This window comes from Carcharodon carcharias, chromosome 12 (genome assembly GCF_017639515.1).
Source record: "Carcharodon carcharias isolate sCarCar2 chromosome 12, sCarCar2.pri, whole genome shotgun sequence".
In the NCBI taxonomy this organism is placed as follows: Eukaryota; Metazoa; Chordata; class Chondrichthyes; order Lamniformes; family Lamnidae; genus Carcharodon; species Carcharodon carcharias.
The window spans coordinates 110,057,942-110,085,323 of record NC_054478.1 but is presented as its reverse complement, the minus strand read 5'-3'; the positions used below and the strand labels follow the sequence as shown (position 1 = coordinate 110,085,323).

Genomic DNA, 27,382 nt, shown 5'->3' with positions numbered 1-27,382 from the left:
ACTACTGACCGAACTGGCCAAGTCCTAAAAAGAGGGAAAAATATACTTGACCCCATTCGCACCAGCCTGCCTCAGATGCATCTGTCCATGACAGTATTGGTAGGAGTGATCACTGCATAGTCATTGTGGAGATGAAGTCCCGCCTTCACACTGAGGGATACCCTCCATTGTGTTGTGTGGCACTACGACCGTGCTAAATGGGATAGATTTCAAACAGATCTAGCAACTCAAGACTGGGCATCCATAAGGCGCTGTGGGCCAGCAGCAGAATTGTGCTCAAACGCAACCTGTAACCTCATGGCCTGGCCTATCCCCCACTCTGCCATTACCATCAAGCCAGGGGATCAACCCTGGTTCAATGAAGAGTGAAGGAGGGCGTGCCAGGCATACCTAAAAATGAGGTATCAACCTGGTGAAGCTTTAAAACCAGACTACTTGCGTGCCAAACAGCATAAGCAGCAAATGATAGACAGAGTTAAGTGATCCCACAACCAACGGATCAGATCGAAGTTCTGCAGTCCTGCCACATTCAGTCGTGAATGGCGGTGGACAATTGAACAACTCACTGGAGGAGGTGGCTCCACAAATATCCCCATCCTCAATGATGGAGGAGCCCAGCACTTCAAAAGACGAGGCTGAAGCATTCGCTACAATCTTCAGCCAGAAGTGCCAAGTGGATAATCCATCTCGGCCTCCTCCGGAGGTCCCCAGCATCACAGATGCCAGTCTTCAGCCAATTTGATTCACTCCACATGATATCAAGAAATGGCTGAAGGCACTGGATACTGCAAAGACTATGGGCCTTGACAACATTCCAGCAATAGTACTGAAGACTTGTGCTCCAGAACTTGCCGCGCCCCTAGCCAAGCTGTTCCAGTACAGCTACAACATTGGCATCTACCTGGCTATGTGGAAAATTGCCCATGTATGGCCTGTCAAAAAGCAGGATAAATCCAACCCGGGCAATTACCACCCCATCAGTCTACTCCATCATCAGTAAAGTAATGGAAGGGGTCATCAACAGTGCTATCAAGCGGCACTTGCTCACTGATGCCCAGTTTGGGTTCCGCCCGGGCCACTCAGCTTCTGACCTCATTACAGCCTTGGTTGAACTCCTGAGGTGAGGTGAGAGCGACTGCCTTTGACATCAAGGCTGCGTTCGACTGAGTGTGGCATCGAGGAGCCCTAGCCAAACTGGAGTCAATGGGAATCAGGGGGAAAACTCTCTGCTAGCTGGAGTCATACCAACGCAAAGGAAAATGGTTGTGGTTGTTGGAGGTCAGTCATCTCGGCTCCAGGACTTCACTGTAGGGGTTCCTCAGGGTACTGTCCTAGGCCCAACCATCTTCAACTGCTCCATCAATGACCTTCCTTCCATCATAAGGTCAGAAGTGGGGATGTTTGCTGATGATTGCACAATGTTCACCATTTGGGACTCCTCAGATACAGAAGCAGTCCTTATCCAAAAGCAGCAAGACCTGGACAACATCCTGGCTTGGGCTGACATGTAACAAGTAACATTCGTGCCACACAAGTGTCAGGCAATGACCATCTCCAACAACAGAGAATCCAACCATCGTTCCTTGATGTTCAATGCCGTTACCATCACTGAATTCCCCACGATCAACATCCTGGGGGATACCATTGACCAGAAACTGAACTGGACTAGCCATATAAATACTGTGGCTACAAGAGCAGCTCAGAGGCTAGGAATCGTGCAACAAGTAACTTGCCTCCTGACTCTCCAAAGCCTGTCCAACATCTACAAGGCACAAGTCAGGAGTGTGATGGAATACTTCCCACTTGACTGGCTGAGTGCAGCTGCTACAACACTGAAGAAGCTAGATATCGTCCAGGACAAAGCAGTTCGTTTGATTGGCACCACATCCACAAACATTCACTCCCTTTACTACCGATGCATAGTAGTAGCAATATGAACCATCTACAAGATACACTGCAGGAATTCACCAAGGCTTCTTACACAGCGCCTTCCAAACCTACGACCACTGCCAACTAGAAGGACAAGGGCAACAGGTAAATGGGAACACCACCACCTGGAAGTTCCCCTCCAAGTCACTCACCATCCTGACTTGGAAATATATTGCCGTTCATTTACTCTCGTTGGGTCAAAATCCTGGAACTCCCTTCCTAATAACACTGTGGGTCTAACTACACCACATGGACTGCAGCAGCTCAAGAAGGCAGCTCACCACCACCTTCTCAAGGGCAACTAGGGATGAGCAATAAATGCTGGCCCAGCCAGCGAAACCCATATCCCGTGAATGAATAAAAAAGTGACCTATTAGCCACATGTTTGACAGTTTCTTTAGGGAATCATTAGAAATGGGAATAGTGTTCAAGATCTGAAAATAGCTAACATAAAATGTCATTAAAAGGGTACATAAGGACAACCCAGGACACAACAGGCCAGTCGGCTGAATATCCCTTGTGGGTAAACCATACAGCATCCTGAAAGAGGGGGTAATGAAACATCTCAATAGGTATAGTATGTTAACTGTTCCACAAGCATCCTAATTTAGAATATAAAAAAGTTACTGTTTGAAATCCTAAAATCAGAATTTACAACCACAAACTTACTTAAATGATGCACATTTTTTTTCATTTGCAGATTCCAGTTAATGGGCCCATTCCAGAAAATCGTCATTCCCACAGTGCCTGCTCATGGAAAGGTGGTGTGCTGATTGCTGGAGGATTAGGAGCAACTCAGATCCCTTTGGCATCCATTTTCCATCTTAGACCAACCTGGTCTGGATTCATTTGGGATAGAATAGAAGCAGTTTCTTCTTTCATTCCACGGTACAAATATATATCCCTTTAATAGCACAAACCAAAATTGATAGTGATTTTCCTTTTTTTTTTTGTTTTGCCTGTATCCTATGCTATCCTCCATTGATACAACCGAGCATTATCACTATAATTCTTTGGCTCACCTGTCAAGTGATTTTCTCAGTGACGCAGGAAGGTACAATAGTTAGTTTGTCTGCTGACTGCCAAACAGCTTAGTTGTCCCAAGGTTTTTAATTTCTGACAATCGGTTTAGTCAAGAATAATGTAAAGATTACAGTGCTGACTATACTCTATTCATTGGCTATGTAGCACCTGGGGAGATTTCTGACATGTAAACCCAGTTTATTTCATTGCTTGTTATGAGCATTCAAATTAGGATTAATATTTTACTTTTAATCTTATTATCTCTTTCAATTTTATTTAAGCAGACATTTTCATGCTCATCAAAGTGAAGGATAAATAAATTCTTTTTTTCCATTTTTATCACCTGCTGGCAGCATCAGGCACAGCATGTGAGTAAAAGTGCCTCTACTGTGAGATTGTGTGAATTTTTACACTTTAAAGAGCAGTCATCATTATTCACAGCTATATTGTGTAAAAACTAAGCAAATTGTACAGTAAGCCTTCCCATTAAATCATGTATTGTAGCCTGGGAAAACTGAAAAGTTTGTGTGTATACAAGGGCCCTGATTTTAACTTGAGGTTTTCAGTGAGTAGGCAAGTTTGGTGGAGAGATAAATTGGGCTACATTAACTCCCAGGCTTCATTAACGTGCTGTCAATCCATTTCCTGCTCAGAACAAATGGCAGTTGGCCAAGAAGAGGCTGCTGGACTCTGCATATCTGAAGAAGGACCCTGCCAGCTTTGGGCTGGTGGTAGGGCCTTGAGGGCATAATGGTTAACATTGACTCCAAGGAGCGAGCAGAGCAGGGCTGTAAAGAGTGAGACTTCAGTGAGCAGAGCAGGGCTGTAAAGAGCGAGACTTCAGTGAACAGAGCAAGGCTTAAATTTAAGGAAACAGTCTTTTAATTAAAAACAAACAAAAAGTATGGCAAGGGAGCTAAGTCCCCTGTGTTGTATGGCCTGCAGCATGTGGGAATTCTTAGACACTCCTTGCAGCCTTGATGACCACATGTGCAGGAAATGCCACTGGCTTGACCAGCTTGAGCAATGGGTTTCGGAGCTTGAGCATCAGCTAGAGACACAGCAGTGCATCCGTGATGCTGAGGGTTACATGGATAGCACGTTTTTAGATGTGGTCACTCCACAGCTTAAGGAAGTGCAGTCAGAGAGGGAATGGGTGACCACCAGTCAGAATAAGGGAGGCAGTCACCAGAGTGCATCTCACTCAAGAATCTGTTGGAAAATGGTGAGGATGAAGGTTCCTCTGGAGAGTGCAGCCAGAGCCAAGTTCACAGCATTGTGGGTGGCTCAGCTGCACAAGGGGGTGGAGTAAGAGTGCAAGAGCAATAGTAGTAGGAGACTCAATGAGGGGTGCAGACAGGCGATTCTGCGGCATTCTTAAGGAGGAGGGCGAACAATCAGACGTTGTGGTTCACATTGGTACCAACGACATAGGTAGGAAGAGGGATGAGGTCCTGCAACAAGAATTTAGGGAGCTAGGTAGCAGATTAAAAAGCAGGACCTGAAAGGTTGTAATCTCTGGATTACTCCCTGTGCCACATACTAGTGAGTATAGGAATAGGAAGATAGAGAGGGTGAATGCGTGGCTGAAGAGATGGAGCAGGATGGAGGGTTGTATCACCGGGTCTGTTTCCGGTGAAGGTGGGGCCTGTACAAGTCGGATGGGTTGCACCTGAATCAGAACGGGACCAACATCCTTGCGTGGAGGTTTGTTAGTGCTGTTGGTGGGGGTGTAGGATACAGAGTGGAGGTACAGTAGGGGGCGAAGCACAGCCAAATATAGAAGAAAAACTAAGTCAATCTGGAAGGTAGAACAAATATAGACCTGTTCAGGCACAAGGGAATAATGCAAGGCTGGATTGCTTCTATTTTAACGCAAGGAGTCTTACAAGTAAGGCAGGTGAATTGAGAGTGTGTATTAACACATGGGAATATTATATTGTTGTTATCATAGAGACATGGTTGAGGAATGGGCAGGTCTGGCAACTCAATATTCCAGGGTATAAAATCTTCAGGTGTGACGGGGGTGGGGTGGTATAAAAGAGGAGGTGGCATTGCACATGATCATGAATTACTGTAGTAAAGAGGGTTGGTATCTTAGGTCCCTCAAATGAGGCCATATGAGTAGAACTTGAGGGCAGCCACTTTGCTAGGAGTGTACTATAGGCCTCCAAACACTCAAGAGGAGATAGAGGAGCAGATAAGTAGGCAAATCTCAGAGAAGTGTAAAAATAGTAGGATAATAATAGTAGGGGATTTCAACTTCCCCCAATATTAACTGGGACAGTCTTAGTGTGAAAGGCTTAGAGGGGGCGGAATTCTTAAAGTGCATCCAGGAGAGCTTTTTGAGCCAGCAGGTAGAAAATTCTGCAAGAGATGGCGTGCTACTGGACCTAATCTCGGGGAATGAAGCTGGGCAAGTGGTAGAAGTGTCAGTGGGGGAGCATTTCAGGGATAGTGACCATAACTCTGTAAGGTTTAAGGTAGTTATGGAAAAGGACAAAGATGGACCAGAAATAAAGGGGGAAGGTCAATTTCAATATGATAAGACAGGATCTGGCCAAAGTGGACTGGGAGCAGCTACTTGTTGGAAAGTCTACATCAGACCAGTGAGATTCATTCAAAAAGGAAATAGAGTTCAGGGCCAAATTGTTCACGTAAAGGTGAAGGGTAGGACCAACAAGTCCAGGGAACCTTGGATGTCAAGGGATATAGAAGATTGGAGAAGGGGAAAAAAGGAGTCTTATGGCAGATAAGAGGGCTGAAAACAGCGGAAGCCTGAGAAGAGTATAGAAAGTGTAAGGGGGGTACTTTATAAAAAAAAAAGTAATTAGGAGAGTGAAGAGAGGGCATGATAAAATACTTGCAGGCAAGATAAAGGAAAATCCCAAGGCATTTTATAAATATATTAAGGGCAAGAAGATAACCAAGGAAAGAGTAGGGCCCATTAGGGACCAAAGTGGCAATGTGTGTGTGGAGCTAGAGGACATAGATGATGTTTTGAATGATTACTTTTCATCTGTGTTCAGTATGGAGAAGGACAATGTAGGTGTAGAAATCAGGGAGGGGGAATGTGATATACTTGAACAAATTAGCATTGCAAGGGAGGAGGTATTAGCGGTTTTAGTGGGCTTAAAAATGGATAAATCCCTGGGCCCAGGTGAGATGTATCCCAGGCTGCTTTGTGAGGCAAGGGAGGAGAATGCAGGGGCTTTGACATTAATTTTCAAATCCCTTCTGACCACAGGAGAGGTGCCAGAGGACTGGAGGACAGTGAATGTGGTGCCACTGTTCAAGAAGGGTAGTAGGGATAAACCAGGTAATTACAGGCCAGTGAGTCTAACATCAGTAGTAGGGAAACTATTGGAAAAAATTCTGAGGGGCAGGATTATAATCTCCACTTGGAGAGGCAGGGATTAATCAGGGACAGTCAGCATCGCTTTGTCTGGGGAGATCATGTCTAACAAATTTGATTGAATTTTTCGAGGCGATGACTAGTTGTGAAGATGAGGGTAGTGTAGCCTACATGGACTTCAGTAAGGCTTTTGACAAGGTCCCGCATGGGAAAATTGTCAAGAAGGTAAGAGCTCATGGGATCCAGGGCATTTTGGCAAATTGGATCCAAAAACTGGTTTTGTGGCAGGAGGCAGAGGATGATGGTCAAAGGTTGTTTTTGTGATTGGAAGCCAGTGACGAGTGGTGTACCGCAGGGATCAGTGCTGAGATCCTTGCTGTTTGTGGTATAAATTAATGATTTAGACGTGAATATAGGAGGTATGATCAGTAAGTTCGCAAATGACTCGAAAATTGGTGTTGTAAATAGTGAGGAGGGAAGCCTTAGATTACAGGATGATATAGATGGGCTGGTAAGATGGGCACAGCAGTGGCAAATGGAATTTAATCCTTAGAAATATGAGGCGATGCATGTTGGGAGGACTCACACGGCAAGGGAATACACAATCAATGGTAGGACCCTAGGAAGCACAGAGGATCAGAGGGACCTTGGTGTACATGTCCATAGATCTCTGAAGGCAGCAGCTGATAAGGTGGTTAAAAAGGCAAAAGGGATACTTGCCTTTATTAGCCGATCATAGAATATAAGAGCAGGGAGGTTATGTTGGAGCTGTATAAAACACTATTAAGGCCACAGTTGGAGTACTGTGTGCAATTCTGGTCGCCACACTATCGGAAGGATGTGAGTGCACTGGAGAGGTGCAAAGGAGATTCACCAGGATGTTGCCTGGGCTGGAGCGTTTCAGCTATGAAGAGAGACTGGATAGGATAGGGTTGTTTTCCTTAGAGGAGAGAAGGCTGAGGGGGGATATGATAGAGGTATACAAAATTATGAGGTGCATAGATCAGGTAGATAGGAAGAAACTTTTCCCCTTAGCGGAGGTGGCAGTAACCAGCAGACATAGATTTAAGGTAAGGGGCAGGAAGTTGAGGGGATTTGATGAAAATGTTTTTCATCCTGAGGGGGTGGTGGAGGCAGGAACCCTCACAACATTTAAGAAGTATTTAGATGAGCACTTGAAACCCCATAGCATACAGGGCTACAGGCCAAGTGCTGGAAATAGGGATTAGAATAAATAGGTGCTTGATAGCTGGCATGGACACAATGTGCTAAATGGCCTATTTCTGTGCTGTATAACCATATGACTCTATGAATGTTTGATCATTTGCAATTACTTTACAGATACTCACACACAGCTCATATTATTGGTGATAAACTTCTTTTACTGGGAGGAGTGACAATCCATTCTGATTCACTCCATGAGGTAACTCTTATTGACCTTATAACAGGACAAAGTTTTGACCACTGCATTGACACAGTAAGTAATAACTTCAAACAATATATCAGATGAAAACAAAATATATCTGTTGCATTTGGTTCTCAAATTTGTTTCTTCAGCATTTTTGCTTATTTTTGACCTGGTAACAATCAATGGCATAGCTTGTCAGCAAATTTCATTACACAGCTGTCTTATTGTGCTTCAAGTTCAAAGAAGCTAGTTCCATAAAGTCAGCTTGCATGTCGTTGGTTCCACATAAATGAAGATGTAAGAGTCATAATGGCACAGAAAGAGGCAATCCATGTTGGCTCTCTGTAGAGCAACTTAGTCAGTTGTATCCCCCCCCACCCACCCACCATAGCCGTGCAAGTTTATTTCCCTCTAGAACCTATGAAATTTTCTTTTAAAATCATTGTCTGTGTTTACGCTGCCCTTGTGGGCAGCAAGTACCAGGCCATTACCTCTCACTGCGTAAAAAAGCCCTTCCTCCCATTCCTCCTGTATGGCCTTTAGAAAACCAAGTTGCACCTCAATCAACAAGCTGTTACACAATATAACTTTTTCAGGGGCTTTTACAATGAGAATACTAGCGTTAAAAGTTCACAGTCAGTGACTTCAAGATGATTTCCGTCTGTGAGGACCTCAACAGTGAAGGAAGGAGGAAACATGACAGAAATTCTGGATTTCCACATTTGCTCATGTGCAAATGCCAGAAGTCAGTCAGTTTCACAAGAATAATGAGGATGAATGCTGACAGTTTCACCACCATTACAACTGCTAAATCCAAGCCCATAGGTTTTTAATTTGTTGTTTGGCTTAGAAATTCTTATTATTTAGAGCTCAGAAATCGAGAGTGAAACTTGAGGCAAAGGACTAAGTTTCTTCTTTTGAGATTAGCATTGAAGAATATTGGCAAAGTAAGATGTGAAGGCAGTTTTTGCCAAAGGCCTGTTAACACTATGCTTACAATGTTGACTGGTGTCACTCATGCAAAGGGGACTGTGACTATATCATTTCTGAATATATATATATATAACTAATTCAGAATAAATCATCAGCAGGAGGAAAGCAAAAACTATGGATTTTGATTTGTGTCTAAAAGTTTGTTATATTTTTCAATAAGCACAATAATAACATGGATCAAACAGATCAATTGATTATTTTTTCAGGTGTAATTATGATTAACTTAATTTTTAGAATGATTTTGAGGAATATGAATAGCTTAAATAGTAGCATTTTGACTTGCTATTAAATGCTAGCTAATCTTCCATGGTAAATTAGACAGTACACTGTTTGATGTTCCCATGACTACATACACAGCCCTTCCTTTAAAAACAAATCACTGTGCACTTGCCTTGGCATGAAAGATAAGCAAACAACAAAAATTCAAACCATAGAGATTAAAAAAGGCAATTCATTTGTGAAAATATTTAATGAGATAATGTTATATAGGTGTAAGGTATAATCACTTTGAGTGTTTTTAAAATTTCAGTGTCGGTTTATCCAGTTGAAGATTGAAAGCCCCAAAGTGAAAAAGTGAGGGTATCTATATAGAGGTATGTAAGTGGGTCAGGGAATCTGGAATGCGGAAGAGGTCAGCAGCTGAAAGCTGATGGGGGAGCACAAGAAAGAAGTGGTAGCCTCAACAGCTAGTGGGTAGAGAATAGGTAGATTCATGTCCAAGACTGAAAAAAGCTGGATCAATGCAGAAGTCAGAGGTTTGCAACCTCAGTCTGACAGCCAAGTGTTGACATTGGATTTTCCATTGTAAATGTTGACCACAGATTTGGTAAAAGACATTACTCGTGACATAAGATTAATGTGGAGAGAAACTGTATCAATTACAAAACTTTCATTATGCTATTGATGTTGAGTTGGATTATTAATTATTTCCTCTTTGCTTGCAGAATCTTGTGAAGTGGCCTCTAATGTTGCACAATCACAGTAGTGTGTTGTTAGTGAAGGAGCACCAAGTGCTGGTTATAGGAGGAGGAGGGAACTGCTTCTCATTTGGAACTCACCTGAATCATCAACCAGTTCTACTGCAGCTACCCGAGATCAGATGAACCTGTGTACTTAGAGGCTCAGAGCGCAGCCAGTGTATAATCCGAAACTTCATTAGTGAAATGCTACCTCTCTTGGAAACCTTTGAAGTTATGACCTCACAGCTGTTCTGTTGAATTTGTTGAAAGCTTCATGTGAAATATTATGAACTTAAGTGTCAATGATCTTGACAAACATCATTGGTTGTTATCAGAAAAATGTACATTGTTACACTTTTAGTATTTTCTAAACATGTTTTTCCATTTTTAGGGATCAATACAAATTTTAAAAATAAAAATAAAATTTGGAGTTGAATTAGTATTAGGAAGTGAATTTCCCCATAATTTCAAAATTGCCACCACTCACCCTGTTCCCATAAGGATTATGAAAGAATAAGTCAATCAGTAATTGCCTTAGCTTCTAGGAAGTTGAAAGATAACGTTTGCCTGTCAGCTTTGAACAGTGAAAACCACCTCTTCTGGGACAGACTAGAACCAGAGAGCCCAGTTGAAAATAAGTGGGGGGGGTCTCATTTAAGATGGCGATTAGGAGAATTTTTTTCCCCCATAGGGTTGAGAGTATTTGGAACTCTTTCCCAGAAAGCAGTGGAGAATATTTTTAAGGCAGAGGTAGATAAATTCTTGACTAACAAGGGAATCAAAGCATATCGGGGGATAGGCAGGAAGGCAGATTTAAGGTCAGCCATCATATTTAATGGCGGAGCAGACTCAAAGGGACTGAATGGCTTTCCTCTGCTCCTAATGTGCATGTTTGTATGAACTAGAATAGAAGGAATCCTATTTGAAAATGGTGCAAAAAATATTGTTGCTATTTTGCAGCCATTTTCATATGCTAAGAAAAAATGCTCTTTAACAAAATGGAACCATTTTTGTTTCATCATAGTATAACAAGATGAATGAGTTCAACTGGCCATGCCCCTAACCAAGCTGTTCCAGTAAGCCACTCCACAGGCATCTACCAGACAATGTGGAAAATTGCCCAGTTATGTATGTACATACAAAGCAGGACAAATCCAACATGGCTAATTATCGCCCCATCAGTCAACTCTCCATCATCAGCAAAGTGATAGAAGTGGTCATCAACAGGGCTATTAAGCGGCACTTGCTTAGCAATAATCTGCTCACTGAAGCTCAGTTTGGGTTAAGCCAGGGTCACTCAGCTTCTGACCTCATTACAGCCTTGGTTCAAAAATGGATAGAAGAGCTGAACTCCAGAGTGAAGTCAGAGTGACTGCCGTTGACTTTATGGCAGCATTTGACTGAGTGTGGCATCAAGGAGCCCTAGCAAAACTGGAATTAGAGGGAAAACTCCACTCTTTGGAGTCATACCTAGCACAAGGAAGATGATTGTGGTTGTTGGAGGCCAATCATGTCAGTTTCAGGACATTACTGTAGGAGTTCCTCAGGGTAGTGACCTTGGCCCAACCATCTTCAGCTGCTTCATCAATTACCTTTCTTCCATCATAAGGTCAGAAGTGGGGATGTCCGCTGATGATTGTACAATGTTCAGCACTATTTGCCACTCCTCAAATACTGAAGCAGTCCATGTCCAAATGCAGCAAGACTTGGACAATATCCAGGGTTGGCTGACAAGTGGCAAGTAACATTCACACCACACAAGTGTCAGGTAATAACCATTTCCAAACAAAACAGAATCTAACCATCACCCTTTGACATTCAATGACATTAGCATCGCTGAATCCCCACTATCAACATACTGCGGGATTACCATTGACCAGAAACTGAACTAGAATAGCCATATAAATACTGTGGCTACAAGAGTAGGTCGGAGGCTAGGAATCCTGCAGCGAGTAACTCACCGCCATTCGGCCCACCATGTCTGCACCAGCCCCCTGAACAATTTACCTCGTACCATCTCCCTGCCTTCTCCCCATAAGCCCATACATCCTTCTTTCTCAGATAACAGTCTAATTCCCTCCTTCGATTGAACCTGCTTCCACCACACACTCAGGTAGTGCATTCCAGACCTCCTTCACTCGCTGCATAAAAAATTTCTATAAGTTAAGGAAATCAGCACTATCTAAGAGAGCAGTTTGGTCTTGGAGACCAGACAGCTGAATCAGGTTGACTGATACTTTGCTGTTTTTCTCAAAAGTGAATATATATTTTTGGAAATAATTACACTGTATGCACTTTATCTTTCTATCCTATACGTTAAAATGAGGTGGTTACTTTGTCTACAAATACATTAACTTGAAAAATACTTGTTTTGTTATACTATTGAAAGTACTTAGTAAGCTGAAGTGAACATTTTACATCCTTACTTGATGGTCTGAGGCTTGGACCCTGGCATAGGCACAGTGGTAGCTTGAGCTAGTGGATGTGTGTGAAATAATATAATTATTGAATTATGGGTGCTCCTCATGCCAAATGCCTCCAACTTTTATAAATAAAACTATAGACCCAAGTGCACCTATTTATGGAAAGTGCACCATCAAAACTGAAATATTTTCTTAAGTAAAAGCAGAAAATGCTGGAAAAACTCAAATCTGCCAGCATCTGTGGAGAGAGAAACAGAGTTAATGCTTCGAGTCCTTATGACTTCTTCAGAGCTAAAGTGAAGTAGAATTATGGTGGATCTTATACTGTTTAAGAGGGGGTGGAGCAAAGGTCAGGGATAGGTGGGAACTAAGGAAAATTTGACAAAGACATCATGGACATAGGACAAATGGAGTGTTAATGGTAGTGTTAAAGACTAAAGAGGCTGAGTGGCATAGAGTTAATAGCAGAACAAGGGTCAACAGTCTGTGAAAGCAAAACAGGTTAAGTGACAGATGGCTCTGTTGGGTGGTGGGAAAAAAATGTTTTAATTGGATTTAAAAAAGGGGCGAAGATGGAGGAGAGTGTTCATGGTCTGAAGTTGTTGAACGCAATGTTAAATCCAGAAGGCTGTAAGGTGCCTAATCGGAAGATGAGGTGCTGTTCCTCCAGTTTGCGTTGGACTTCACTGGAACGTTACAGCAGGCCAAGAATGGACATGTGGTCATGAGAGCAAGGTGGTGAGTTGAAATGACAAGCGGCAGGAAAGTCTGGGTCATGCTTGTTGACTGAGTGAAGGTGTTCCGCAAAGTGGTCACCCAGTCTGTGTTTGGTCTCTCCAATGTAGAGGAGAATGCATTGGGAGCAGCAGATACAATAGACCAAATTGAAGGAGGTGCAAGTAGAGTGCTGCTTCACCTGCAAGGAATGTTTGGGGCCTTGGATGGTGAGGACGGAAAAGGTAAAGGGGTAGGTGTTGCATCTTCTGTGATTGCATGGGAATGTGCAGTGGGAAGGGGGTGAGAAGCTGGGGGTAATGGAAGAGTGGGCCAGAGTAGAAAGAATGGTCCCTAAGGAATGCTGGTGGGGGTGAGGGGAAGATGTGTTTGGTGGTAGCATCATGCTGGAAATGGCGGCGTATGATCTTTTGAATGCGGAGGCTGGTGGGGTGAAAAATGAGGACTAGGGGGACCCTATCATGGTTCTGGGAGGGAGGGGAAGGGTGAGTACAGAGGTGTGGGAGATGGGTTGGATACGTTTGAGGGCCCTGTCAATCACGGTGGGGGAGGATCCTTGGTTAAGGAAGACATGTCAGAAGTACCATTTTGGAAGACAGCATCATCGGAACAGATACAACTGAGGTGGAGGAATTGGGAAAACGGGGTGGAGTCCTTACAGGAAGCAGGGTGTGTGAGGAGCTATAGTCAAGGTAGCTGTGGGAGTTGGTGAGCTTGTAATGAATATTGGTAGACAGTCTATTACCAGAAATGGAGACAGAGAGGTCAAGGAAGGAAAGGGAAGTGTTGGAAAGGGACCATGTGAAGGTGAGAGAAGAGTGCAAATTGGAAGCAAAATCGATAAATTTTTCCAGATCCAGACGAGAGCATGAAGCGGCACCGATACAGTCATCGATGTGCCAGGAAAAGAATTGAGGGAGGGGGGCCTGAGTAGGACTGGAACAAGGAATGTTCCACATAGCCCATAAAGAGACAGGCATAACTGGGGCCCACATGAGTACCCATAGCCACAGATTTTATTTGGAGGAAGTGAGACAAAGGAGAAATTGTTGAGTGAGAGAACAAGTGCAGCCAGACGGAGGAGAGTGGTGGTGGATGGGGATTGTTCAGGCACCTGTTCAATGAAGTAGGGAACCCTCAGACCATGCTGGTGAGGGATGGAGGTGTAGAGGGATTGGATGTCCACAGTGAAGAGGAGGCAATTAGGGCCAAGAAACTGGAAATTGTTGATATGATGTAGGGCATCAGTGCAATCACGAATGTAGGTGGGAAGAGACTAAAGAGGAGAAAGAACGGAGTTAAGATAGGAAGGAATGAGTTCTGTGGGGCAGGAATAGGCTGACATGCTGGGTGTACCAGGACAACTGTTTGTGGATTTTGGGAAGGAGGTCTGGGGTTGGGAGACTGAGGTTGGAAACTGTGGAAGGAAGATCTCCAGAGGAGATGAGGTCAGTAACAGCCCTGGAAACAATGGTTTGATGTTCAGTCGTGGAATCATGGTCCAGGGGGAGGTAGGAAGAAGTGTCCCAGAGTTAGCGCTCAACCTCTGCAAGGTAGAGGCCAGTACACCAGACAACAACAGCACCATCCTTGTCAGTAGGTTTGATGATAAAGTCAGGGTTGGACCTGAGAGAATGGAATGCAGAGAGTTCAAAAGGAGACAGTTTGGAGTTTGAAGAGAGGGGCGGAGAAATTAAGATGGCCAATGTCACACCGACAGTTCTCAATGAAAAGATCAAGAGCAGGTAAGAGACCAGAGGGAGGGTTCCAGGTAAAGGAAGAATACTGGAAGCGGGTGAAAGGAACTGTTGAATGGGGGGAGGACTCCTGCACAAAGAAGTGGCATGGAAACAAAGGCAACGGTAGAAGAGTTCAACATTGTGCTGAGCCCAAAATTCATTGAGGCGAGGGTGTAAGGGGATGAAATTGAGTGCTTTGCTGGGTACAGAACATTCAGCATCGGAGAAGATCAGAGCATATAATGAATAAATGGCAAGGGTCAGAGGGACAGAAAGGGGTGGAGGGTCCCAGATGGGCATTGGTGTCAATAAGTTGTTGGAGCTTGCGTTCCTTAATACCTGAAAGGAAAAAGTTGTTAAGGCGTCAGATGAGACAAAATGAAGTGAGAACTGGGGACAAGGACAGCTTTGAGATAGGGTGAGTTGGTGCTACTGGAGAGAGAGGTCAAGTGTGTACATATGGCGGCGCATAGCACTGAGTGTGGATCTCAGGATGTGGTGAGAAAAACATTCCGAGGAATGTTGTATGTCCCGGAGGTACCTGTAATCCTGGGTGGATTTGAAACATGAGGAATGGAACTTCAGTTGAAATCCACGTGGGATAAGTCGGAGACGGAGACAGTTGCTGAGGAAGGAAATATTACTAAAAGTGGGTTTTGGTAAACATTTTGTCAGCTACCAGGAGGGAAATTGAAAGAAATGAAGGTGAACAGGGTGAAAGAGGCAAACGGAAATCCTGTCGGAGAGAAGAGCAGTACTTCTTCAGGGTACGCATTCCTGGGAGAGAAGTGGCTGTAAATTAAATACTAACAAAAATAGAAAATACTGGAAAAACTCAACAGCTCTGGCAGCATCTGTGGAGAGACAAACAGTTAATGTTTCAAGCCATGTGACTATTCTTCAGAGCTAAAGAGAAGCAGAAATGTGATGGATTTTATACTGTTTAGGAGGGGGTGGTATATATGAAATATTTTATCATGGAAATTATATTAAATTGTACTCTATCATAATAGTTATACCCATGATTGTCAATTCCTAATTTATTTTAAAATGTTGGCCAATTTGTAAATATTTAGGCACAATATATTTGAGGCAGTCTTACATCACAGCAAGGTGTTCAATTCATAATCTTAGCCATTTTCTAGGATGTCTGACCAATAATCACATTTTCTGATAATGTATCATGTTACAAGTAAACCCACATTTTCAAAGACAAATTTTGTTAGTTACATTTAATAATATTTAGGATTCTCTTTTGTACACCAATGGAAAGAGTTGATTTGAAAAAATCTTTATAATAGGGGATATGTTGAAGAATTTGAACCTGCTCAGAAAGTTAATAAATCTTCATTGTAGCTGATGGAGTTGATGATCCTGTTTGTCAAACAGCTCTCTGGCATGTTGAACCAATAGAATCCCTCCTTTAAGAAAGCATGCTATCTTCAAATGATCAGACCAGTCACAGTTACTGCAGTACATATTTTAATTTTTCTCAGGGGTATTAATGTGAAATGTTGTGAGATTTCTTTGGAAACATCTGAAATGACTGTTTTGTTAAGTCATGTCTCCACCTTTTTCCGAAAAGTGAGAATATTTTTGTTCAGGAGACCCACCTGACTCCTAGCAATAATACCAAGTGCGTGTAGAAAGAAAAGATTAGCATTTAGAGTTATAGACTCATTACCACACAGGAGGCCATTCAGTCCCTCGAGTCTATGTTGGCACTATAGAGCAACCCAATCAGTTCTATCACCCCTCCCATAAAGTGCTCAAATATGCAAAATAACCCAATCGATTCACTTGAGATTACCTTTCCTATAGATTCAAACAGTAGAAATGTCATTTTCAAGGGTTATTCTAACATGCCTGATGTGTGTGTTTTCACTCAACTCCAAATTCCACACTTTTCTTTGGCTGTCTTTTGTATGTCTTGGATTATAAGTATGGAAAATCTAAATTATCTAGAGTAGCAAGAGCCTGCCTGTTTCTCATAATGGTTTCCGGAGCGCACTGAGAGTTCTGTAAGGGTAATGCAACTGGAGGATCTCATGATATTTGAAGAGGCACTAATAAAAGAGAAGCATTTCTCCTAAATCCTAGATCAATTATTTTTCCACAGAGACCTAGTACGGCTAATATAGCACTGTAAGACTGGATGTAATTAACCACAGTCCCACTTGACTGGACCTGGTGATAATGGGTCTTCCGTGATATAGTTGAGCTGGGAAAAAATCCGGAGTTTCTCAATTGGAGGTTAACTGCAAATTATCCAAACCCTAGTTGCTTAAGTAGCAACTACTTAAACAACTAGTGTCAGCTGTGGTTCAGTGATAGAAGTATCGCCTGTTCAGTATAAGATCAATGAAACTCTTATAAAATTAACTCAACAAAGTTCTAAGTGGACATTACACCTGTGCTGAACTCTATCCCCATTTTATAATTACCAATTTTAATTATCCATGGTAAATGTATGATGTTGGTGTGTTTGCACTTATTTCACCTTCCAACTCCAGTATTCCAGAAAATGTCAGGACTAGCTCCCTTGACCTACCATGCCCTTGTTGCATTGTGCTTCCAAAATGTTAGGGATATGTATGTCAGGATAAACTTCATTCAATACATGCAGAAGAGAAATTAATCTAAAACTTTGGACCTTTTTATTCATGGTAGTAGTTACTTCTTTATATCATAAGTTTAGAATAAAGATTAAGTGAGTGAATTAGAGAAGAAAATTTTATGCAGCTCAGTAAGGTTAAATGTCTCGGAATATTTTAAATATCTCTTAAATATCCCTTATGATTACTGGGAACACGACAATTTAGTAAGATTCCACAGAGATACCTCAGTGCAAGTTACAGCCAAAGCTTAGTGCATCCTTTTATTCCAGAAGAAATAGTTAGCCCTGTATTTTAATTTCTAGTTAGAAGTTACTTTGTTCCGAGTAATGAATTCTATTGGCAGATAAAACATTGTATGAAGCTTTTTAGGATGATTGAAATCAGATTACCCTGTAACAGTTTATTTCATTCTTAACAAAAAAGGCACAACTTAATTCAGAGAAAACATTTTTTAATTTGAGTCAATATAGTGGTTCCATAATTTGTCTTTTAATTTCAATAAACCCCATCATCGCCACTGCAGGCTGTTGATTCTAATGCTGTTTAATTAGGAACTTATTTACCATGACATGCTCTTTTAAGAGTCATAACATAAGTTAGTTCATTAGTTTAGTGCAGTTGTGCATCAAGGAATGAATACTTATAATTAGGGGAAACTCTATTCACATCAGTACAATCACGGAATCTTAAACATCTGTTGCACCCAAGAGCACTTCAGCTCACGTTTTCTGCAATCTTTTATGCTAGTTCAAGATTCGATTTGCCTGAATCAGGCCTTCCCTCAAAACTGGGCATCACCCAAAGTCAAAATTGAGAGATTCCGCCAAATGCTCTGGTTTGGGAAGGCTCTTCACTTTGCACTCATTTTCTTAGGCAACAGGCATTAGTAGGCATGTTTTAAGAATATTTTCATGTTAAAAAATATTTTATTTACTAAGAAACTGACCAGGTGTACACCAATAAACTTAAATAGTTTGGTATAGTTTTTAAAAGTCATTCTCGGTGATTTTTAAATCAGTTTACTCATGGGTGGAGAACTTTTTAAAAAATATTGGTTCCTGGAATGTGAGCATTGGTGCTACCCACCCTTAATTGTCCTTGAGAAGGTGTTGGTGAGCATATTTTTTGTGATAAACCCATTTTGTAAAAACTACACTGGGTTACCACACTTAAATACATCAAGGAATACTTTCAAATGGAAAAAAACACTACGATTTTATTATGCTGGTTCATGGAAGATTTTATGTTTGTGATTATGCAAATACATTTTCGCAGAAATTTGAAGTGTAACCTAACCAGTGCAACTGCAAGTACAGTTTGGGAAGAATTTTCCAATTGCGTCCAAAACCAAAACTTGACCCCTGAAATATTCAGCAAATTTTCCTCCAAGAAAAATACATGTAATGTATTTTATTAATGCAATTGAAATATTTTTTGAGTCAAATCAATAAATTGAAACCTGCAAAGAAATGCACTGCTTTCTAAGTTAGACAATGATGCGATGGAAGGACTGCACTGTTGAGGTGGTTGCTCCCCAATCTGCAGCTTTCTGGTACACACCCTTCTCAAGGAGATACTGCTTTCCACGATAATTCGGAAGTTCGTAGAAAACCCATGCACCATCCAGGACAGTACAGGAGTCAATATCTTGAATGTGGAATTGTTCAAAGACAGATGGACAGTCATCCGTATATTCTATTGTTTGAGTTTCGTAATCACCCTTATTGCAGATTCTGATCTTGTAATTGCCTGTGCCTGTCTGTAAAATACAAAGCATCAAAGACAATGGCATTAATTCACTCATTAAAAATCTGAATTTATTTCTTGTTTGTTGTTTTATTAATTTGCTCCATTTCCCTCTTCAAAGCAATGATTTTTTGCTAGATGCCTGCCCAAGTCCCATTGTTCCGTAAGTGTCAATAATGTCAACTGGCCCTTTAAACATAGGGACGATTACAGCGCAACAGATCTTGTCTCATCCACACATTTCCATCAGGATTTATTTTATAGGAATCTAGGGCGGAAATCTTGTTGACTTCATCCTTACTCATCCAGGAACACTGAGGTGAACTGTACTGCCGTGGTTATCAGTGAGCCTATTACCGACTGGAATTGTACCCAGATCCTTACTGGTTTATATTGTCTATCAGTTCACCTGTTGGACCAGCAATGTTGTTGGAATTGAAAGTCTGCATTTCCAAAACTATTATCTACTAACTGGGTTACGATGAAAGGCCACTGACCTGAAACGTTAACGCTGTTTCTCTCTGTGTAGATGCTGCCAGACTGGCTGAGTATTTCAAACATTTTCTGTTTTTATTTCAGAATTTCAGCATTCACAGTACTTTGCTCATCCATTAATGATGTTTTATTCAAAGTTAGGCATACAAACTGGATTAAACCAAACCTGTTCTCTTTATGCTATAATCAACTCAAATCATATCACAATGTAAAAGTAGATCAAATTTGAAAACATTTTACATTAGATTGTATGCTATTGTCCCATTTAACTTATTTTTCATAAACTTAAGCTGTAAATTGTGTTCAAATTGCTAAAATTGTATTTTATCTTATCTATTTGCAAGCAAATGTGCCATTTATGTATAGAAATGCTGAAAACTGATTGATTTAGATATTTAATTCTAAACCTGTATTATAATGGAGGAAGAGGCAAATATCATGGTACTCTAAAGCTTGGTGTGTGAGTGTTAATTGTTCTTTTGATCACCAGTTATGCACAATCAATAGTTTATTTGAGTTTATTACAAATGTATTGACCAACCTGCTGTCATAAATATAGGTTAAAATGTAAAGAAGTTGTATGCAAAAGAATAAACTTACTTGTTGGATCTTGTGGCATGAAGCAACACGATCATTGAATCCCATCCAGCTGTTATAGTCAGGATATTCCCTCTTGGTAAGAACATACAAGAATCCTGTAAAGTTTGGTTGCTCGTACACTGCCCAAGCCCCATTCTCAACTTTGATCGAGTTACAATGGGATAGAGAAGTGTGAAAATCTAAGCAATCGCTGTCACATTCATAGTGACGGCCCAGAAAATTCTTCTCTTCAAAGAAAGTGATCTACAGTTGAATAAAAGAAAAATTAAACTCGTTGTTTGACATATAATGGAAATTAAGATGGATCTTTTTCTTCCATTTCCATGTTTAGCAACAGCTACTCAAAAAAAATTGGTTAGTCTTTTATAATTTCTAACAATGTGTCATGCCTAAATATAGAAATATGCAGGTGCTTGACTGCCAAAATATTCACCATGCTATTGACCAAGAACAAAAACAGAATTACCTGGAAAAACTCAGCAGGTCTGGCAGCATCGGCGGAGAAGAAAAGAGTTGACGTTTTGAGTCCTCATGACCCTTCGACAGAACTAAGTGAATCCAAGAAGGGGTGAAATATAAGCTGGTTTAAGGTGGGGGGGGGGGTGTTGGGTTGGGGGAGAGAAGTGGAGGGGGGTGGTGTGGTTGTAGGGACAAACAAGCAGTGATAGAAGCAGATCATCAAAAGATGTCACAGACAACAGAACAAAAGAACACAGAGGTGTCGAAGTTGGTGATATTATCTAAAGGAATGTGCTAATTAAGAATGGATGGTAGGGCACTCAAGGTATAGCTCTAGTGGGGGTGGGGGGAGCATAAAAGATTTAAAAATAATGGAAATAGGTGGGAAAAAGAAAAATTATATAATTTATTGGAAAAAAACAAAAGGAAGGGGGAAGAAACAGAAAGGGGGTGGGGATGGAGAAGGGAGCTCAAGACCTAAAGTTGTTGAAATCAATATTTAGTCCGGAAGGCTGTAAAGTGCCTAGTCAGAAGATGAGGTGTTGTTCCTCCAGTTTGCGATGGGCTTCACTGGAACAATGCAGCAAGCCAAGGACAGACATGTGGGCAAGAGAGCAGGGTGGAGTGTTGAAATGGCAAGCGACAGGGAGGTTTGGGTCATTCTTGTGGACAGACCGCAGGTGTTCTGCAAAGTGGTCGCCCAGTTTGGTCTCTCCAATGTAGAGGAGACTGCATTAGGAGCAACGAATGCAGTAGACTAAGTTGGGGAAAATGCAAGTGAAATGTTGCTTCACTTGAAAGGAGTGTTTGGGCCCTTGGACGGTGAGGAGAGAGGAAGTGAAGGGGCAGGTGTTGCATCTTTTGTGTGGGCATGGGGTGGTGCCATAGGTGGGGGTTGAGGAATAGGGGGTGATGGAGGAGTGGACCAGGGTGTCCTGGAGGGAATGATCCCTACGGAATGCCAACAGTGGGGGTGAAGGGAAGATGTGTTTGGTAGTGGCATCATGCTGGAGTTGGCGGAAATGGCGGAGGATGATCCTTTGAATGCGGAGGCTGGTGGGGTGATAAGTGAGGACAAGGGGGACCCTATCATGTTTCTGGGAGGGAGGAGAAGGCGTGAGGGCGGATGCGCGGGAGATGGGCCGGACACGGTTGAGGGCCCTGTCAACGACCTTAGGTGGAAAACCTCGGTTAAGGAAGAAGGAGGACGTGTCAGAGGAACTGTTTTTGAAGGTAGCATCATCGGGTATCATCATGCTATTGACCAAGTTTGTTAAATTATATTTCCATCCTAAGCTTAGATTTTGAGATTTGCTTTTTATTTTTATATACACTTCAGAATAAAAATAATTTGGTTGATTTACAACAATGAACCTGGGACAATGCTATAGAAGTGCTTCATATCTCACTGCATTTGTAGTACTATAAGATCAAAAAGATGTTAGGTCATAGAATCATGCAACAAAGGAGGCCATTCAGCCCATCCTGCCTGAAAGCTATTCAATTAGCCCCACCGCTGTATCTCAGAGCCCTACAAAACTATCTTTTTAATATAAATCCAATTCCATTTTGAAATTTACTAGTGAATCAGCTTCCAGTGCCCTTTCAGATACAGCATTCCAGATCACAGAATCATGGAATGATATGTGTGATTCGTGCCACTCCCCAGCACTTTTCCCCCTTTTTCAGGTACTCATCCAATTCCCATTTGAAAGCTATTATGAATCTGCTTCCACCACTCTTTCAGGAACTGCATTCCAGATTGTAATAACTTGCAGTGTAAAAATATTTTTCCTCGTGTCACCTCTCATTCTTTTGCCAATTATATTAAATCTGTATCCTCTGATTATTGACTTTTCTGTTGCTGGAAACAGTTTCTTCTTGGTTACTCTTTCATAACCCTTCAAGACTTTCACACACTTCCATCAAATCTCCTCTTAATCTTCTCTGCTTTGAGGAGAACAACATAAGAGAAGTCTCTAATAATCCTTGGTACCATTCTAGTAAATCTCTGCACCATCTTTAAGGCCTTGACATCCTTCCTAAAGTGTTGTGTCCAGAATTGGCAACAGTTCTGCTGTTAGATTAAACCTTTACGAAATATTAGTTCAGCCCTAACTTCCTTGCTCTATGCCTCTATTTATAAAACCATGGATCCCATATTCTATTCTAACTGCCTTCTCAACTTGTTCTGTCACCTACAAATTCTTGCGTGTACATATCCCCACATCTGTCTTAACTGCATTCCCTTTAAAATTCTACCTTTGCTTATTCTTATTGCCAAAATGAATCACTTCTCTGTGTTAATTTTTAAAAATATGTTCATCGTTCATGGGTTGTGGGCATCGCTTGCTAGTCCAGCATTTATTGCCAATCCCTAGCCACCTTGAACCACTGCAGTCCATGTGGTGTAGACACATCCACAGTGCTGTTAAGAAGGGAGTTCCAGGATTTTGATCCAGTGAGTGTTGGAACAGTAATATAGCACCAAGTCAGGGAGGTGTGCACTTTGTGGGGGGAACTTGCAGGTGGTGGTGTTGTCATCTGTCTGCTGCCCTTCTAGCTGGCAGAGATCATGGGTTTGGAAGGTGCTGCAGTGCATCTTGTAGATGATACAAACTGCTGCCACTGTGCATCAGTGGTGAGGGGAGTGAATGTTTAAGGTGGTGGATGGGGTGCTAATTAAGCAGGCTACTTTGACCTGAATGGTGTTGTTGGAGCTGCAGTCATCTGGGCAAGTGGAGAGTATTCCATCAAATTTCTGACTTGTGCCTTGTAGATGGTTGACAAGCTTTGGGAAATCAGGTGAGTTACTTGCCATTGAATTTCCAACTTCTGACCTGCTCTTGCAGCCACAGTATTTATATGGCTGGTCTAGTTCAGGTTCTGGTCAATGGTAACCTCCAGGATGTTGATAATGGGGTATTCAGTGATGGTAATACCATTGAAGCCATGGGGAGATGGCTAGGTTCTCTCTTGTCGAAGATGGTCATTGCCTGGCACTTGTATGACACGATTGTCACTTGCCACTTATCAGCCAAGTATGAATGTTGTCCAGATCTTGCTTCATATGGACACAAGCTGCTTCAGTATCTGAAGAGTTGCAAATGATACTGAACACTGTGCAATCAGCGAAAATCCCCACTTCTGACCTTATGATGGAAGGAAGTCATTGATGAAGCAGCTGAAGATGGTTGGGCAGAGGACACTACCCTGGGGAACTCCTGCAGTTTTGTCCTGGAACTGAGGTGATTGATCTCCAACAACCACAACCATCTTCCTTTCTGCTAGGTATGACTCCAACCAGTGGAGTTTCCCCCTGATTCCCATTGACTTCAGTTTTGCTAGAACTCCTTGCTGCTACATTCAATCATATGCTGCCTTGATATCAAGGACAGTTATTCTCACCTCACTTCTTGAGGTGTTATTCTGACCATGTTTGGACCAAGGTTGTAATGAGTTCAGTAGCTGAGTGGCCCTAGCGGAACCCAAACTGAGCATCAGTGACCAGGTTATTGTCGAGTAAGTGCCACTTGCATCTGCCATGCACCTACCCATTTCGCTAGTCTGTGTCTTTTTGAATTCTGTTACTATCCTCCTCATTGTTTACTGCAGATTTGAGTTAGTTGCCATCTGTAAACTTTTAAATTATGCCATGTAAACCCAAGTCCAGGCCATTAATATATATATGTATATATATATATATATTTTAAAAAGTGCAGCGCTCCCAATACCAAATCTTGGGGGACATGACTTCACATTTTCTTCCAATCTGGAAAATATCCATTCACTCTGCTTTCTTTCCCTCAGGCAGATTTGTATCTATTCAGCCAATGTCCCATTAATCCCATGGGCTTCAAAATTGCTAACAAGTCTATTATGTGGTACTTTATCCAAGGCCTTTTGAAATTCCATATACACAGCATGAATCACACAGCCCTTGTTTACCCATCCCATTACAATTTGCTGTGTAAAATAAAATCTAGAGGACAATTCCAGATACTCTAGATTCTCCACATAACTGAATTCCTTCATTCCTAGTACCATTCTGATAGATCTCCTCCTCAGCTCAAAACCTCAACATCCTTTCTGAAATGTGGTGCCCAGAATTGGACACCATGTTCTCAATGAGGTCTATCAAATGATTTATAAAGGGTTATCACCGCTTCTGTGCTTTTCTATTCAATATCTCTACTTATAAAGCCAAGGATCCCTTGTGCTTTTTCTACACCTTTACCAACTTCAAAAATTTGTAGGTCACTTTGTTCTAAAAGAAAAGAAAGAATTGCATGTATCTTCCGGGTATTCAAAAGTAATTTATAAATTAAGTGCTTTTGACGCATAGTCACTGTTATAATGAGAAAGAAACACGGCAGACAACAAGCTCCCACAAACAGCAATGTAATCATGACTAGATCGCCTGCTTTAGTGATCATAGTTGAGGGATAAATATTGACCAGGACACCGGGCAGAGGTCCACTGTTCTTCATAAATTAATGCCATCGGACCTTTCACATCTACCTGAAAGGGCAGACATGTCATTCGAAAGACAAAATTCTATTTCTAAACAGTGATGTCAAATCCATATAATGATTCGCAAAAGTTTCAACAGAGGAATTATATATATAGCTTCTATAGGGATGGAGAGGTGCTTCCCCCTTTCCTTTTCTCCAATTTTCACCTTTATTTCTCCTTCTCCCTTGCAGGCATTCAGTCATGCTTGGCTACACTGAATTGGAATAAATTGGAGATTTCAAAAATTTGTAAGCTTCATTCACACTGGTGAGTACGTGAAAGAGCTGCTTAGTACATCTCAGGTTTCAGAAATAAAGACTTCTTCTGGGACCACCGGTTTGGATGCTTGTGATTATCCTGGCTCGATGTCGTGGGGGATATGGCACTCCTGCCTGGTAGTTTATAAATCATAAAGAGTGAGACCTTGAATGACAAAGGCTTGAATAAGAAAGTAATCTTAACTACCAATCCCAATCTTTACCGCAGTATTTGGGGCTTTGAGATCAGAGTAAACGTTGCTAATCCCATTTACCATTCTTCACGTGAATGTCAGCAGGATTATCTGATTTTGAGAGGTATTCCATCGAAACCGATCCTATCCTGCCCAATAAACGCTTTTCCCGACAGGCTGCTGGTAGACCTAGTACTGTCACGACTGCCCCAGTGGTTAGGGAATTTAGGGATGAAACCTGAACTGTCCCTTTTTAGGGCCATTATTACAGACACAATGTGTACCAACAACCATTGTAGTAGCCTCCTGTTTCGCCTCTTACCCGAATCCCTTTGCTATGCGTTAGTTAGCCATTATATGTTCTATTCTTTACAAAAGGGAAAATTTAAACACAAGCCTGTCAGTATGTTTTCAAACATCGCTTTTAGCGTCAGCAAACTGCATATTGTCACGGGACAAGAAAATGGCAAACTGTCAGCTCTGCTGTAGCGCAGCTAAGGGCTGACAAAATTGGACAGTTTGTCAGATACTATTGAGACATCAAAAGACAATCTAATTAAACAGTGCAATTTCTTGCGAAACAACATAAACAAAAATGAAATAGGCAAAAATATACTTCAGTCATACTTACTTTCCCCATCTTTGGAATCTTCTGCTAACTGTTGTGCGATGAGAAACGTGGACAGTGCTTTTATACGCTGCAGGATTTACAGGATACAGCTCTTTTGTCATGGAAATTAGATCAAAATATCGAGTCAGTCGTTTCAAATCCAGCAAGTTTTCTAGAAAAACTGATGGGATAATAAAATAACTGGAGCGTGAATTCCTCTTAACTGTTTGTTATGCCTGTTGGACAATTGTTGTGGATAAATTTACCAGCTTTGCTGAATCAGTTCAATAAAAGCATGTAGACAATCAGCGATGAGAATAATTGGAGTAATTTGTTTCAATCAAGCTGCTGAATAAAAATAAAGCTCCGAACAGATGTCCTGGCAACTCATCGGTAAAAATTTCACCTCTAAAAGTCATTCGCTGATCTGTGGTGTTTCTTGACCTCAGCTGCAGCAGGAATTGGCCAAGGAGACCCGGGTTAGGGAAGGGGATATTATTCTTGGCACAGCTAAGAACTGATAAAATTAATATATTCTTTGTTTCAGATACAATTGGGTCAGCGGAAAGACAACCTATTCAACGGTGCAATTTCCTGTTAAACAACCTCAACATTACCCCTAAAGAGAGGCTGCAGATGAATGGGGACAGGATCAAGTTTAGGCACCAGATGAATAAGAACCGTGCGAAATACCAATGGCTGTGAAATTACGTGTTAGTGAGAAACATACAAAATAGGCCAGTCGGCCCTTCGAGCCTAAATCAACGTCTTCAAGAGAAAAGAAGTAAAACACAGGTTGGAAATAAATTATAGCTTTTGTCAGATTAGTTATTGTATTATGCTATAGTCGATAAACAAAAAATAATTTTACAAACTTCATTTACTTTTCAACCACATGCCACTTCAGACTGAGAAGCGCTCAGTTGATAGAAGTCTTAAGTATTGGAGTTACATCTATTTGTTCAAAAAATTACAACTGCATTTCATTATTCCTTAACCTATTTCTCTGAACTGATTTGTTTTAAATGGAATGTTATTCAACATTAAACCGTGCCACGAAAGTAAAACCGTGCTAAGAGACTCCAAAACCCTGAAAAGCACCTGATTTGCTGGTTAACACTGATACTGGAACCAAACTTGTTTGCGATCTTAGCTAACGAAGATACACGGCAGAGGGAATTTATGAAGAAATTATTTCTGTAAGCATTATGAGATGTAATCGTGTAATGTGCTAATAAAGGCTGGAATGAGAAAATGGCATTGAACCAATCGGGGTCCTTTCCATTTAGAATACAACTACTCTCCTCTTCCACCCCATCCCCAG

At 41.6% G+C, this 27,382-nt stretch overlaps 2 protein-coding genes across 3 annotated transcripts in view; one reads left to right on the top strand and one right to left on the bottom strand.

Moving 5' to 3' along the window:
• The window catches only part of lcmt2 (leucine carboxyl methyltransferase 2), a 44,914-nt gene extending 34,811 nt beyond the window's left edge, over window positions 1–10,103 (top strand). For both annotated transcript variants that reach the window (XM_041200109.1, XM_041200110.1), the window contains exons 12-14: window positions 2,630–2,817; window positions 7,649–7,784; window positions 9,653–10,103. In XM_041200109.1, the coding sequence (XP_041056043.1) occupies window positions 2,630–2,817; window positions 7,649–7,784; window positions 9,653–9,811 (483 nt within the window). In that variant the 3' untranslated portion in view covers window positions 9,812–10,103. The remainder of the gene's footprint in view (window positions 1–2,629; window positions 2,818–7,648; window positions 7,785–9,652) is intronic.
• An 8,309-nt stretch (window positions 10,104–18,412) lies between these two features.
• On the bottom strand, window positions 18,413–25,532 carry LOC121284703 (gamma-crystallin S-like). Its single transcript, XM_041200259.1, has 3 exons — window positions 25,479–25,532; window positions 20,024–20,266; window positions 18,413–18,941 (listed from the first exon to the last, which is right to left on the bottom strand). The coding sequence occupies exons 1-3, from the start codon at window positions 25,530–25,532 to the stop codon at window positions 18,669–18,671; spliced, it is 570 nt and encodes a 189-aa protein (XP_041056193.1). The 3' UTR covers window positions 18,413–18,668.
• Between the last annotated feature and the right edge of the window lie 1,850 nt (window positions 25,533–27,382).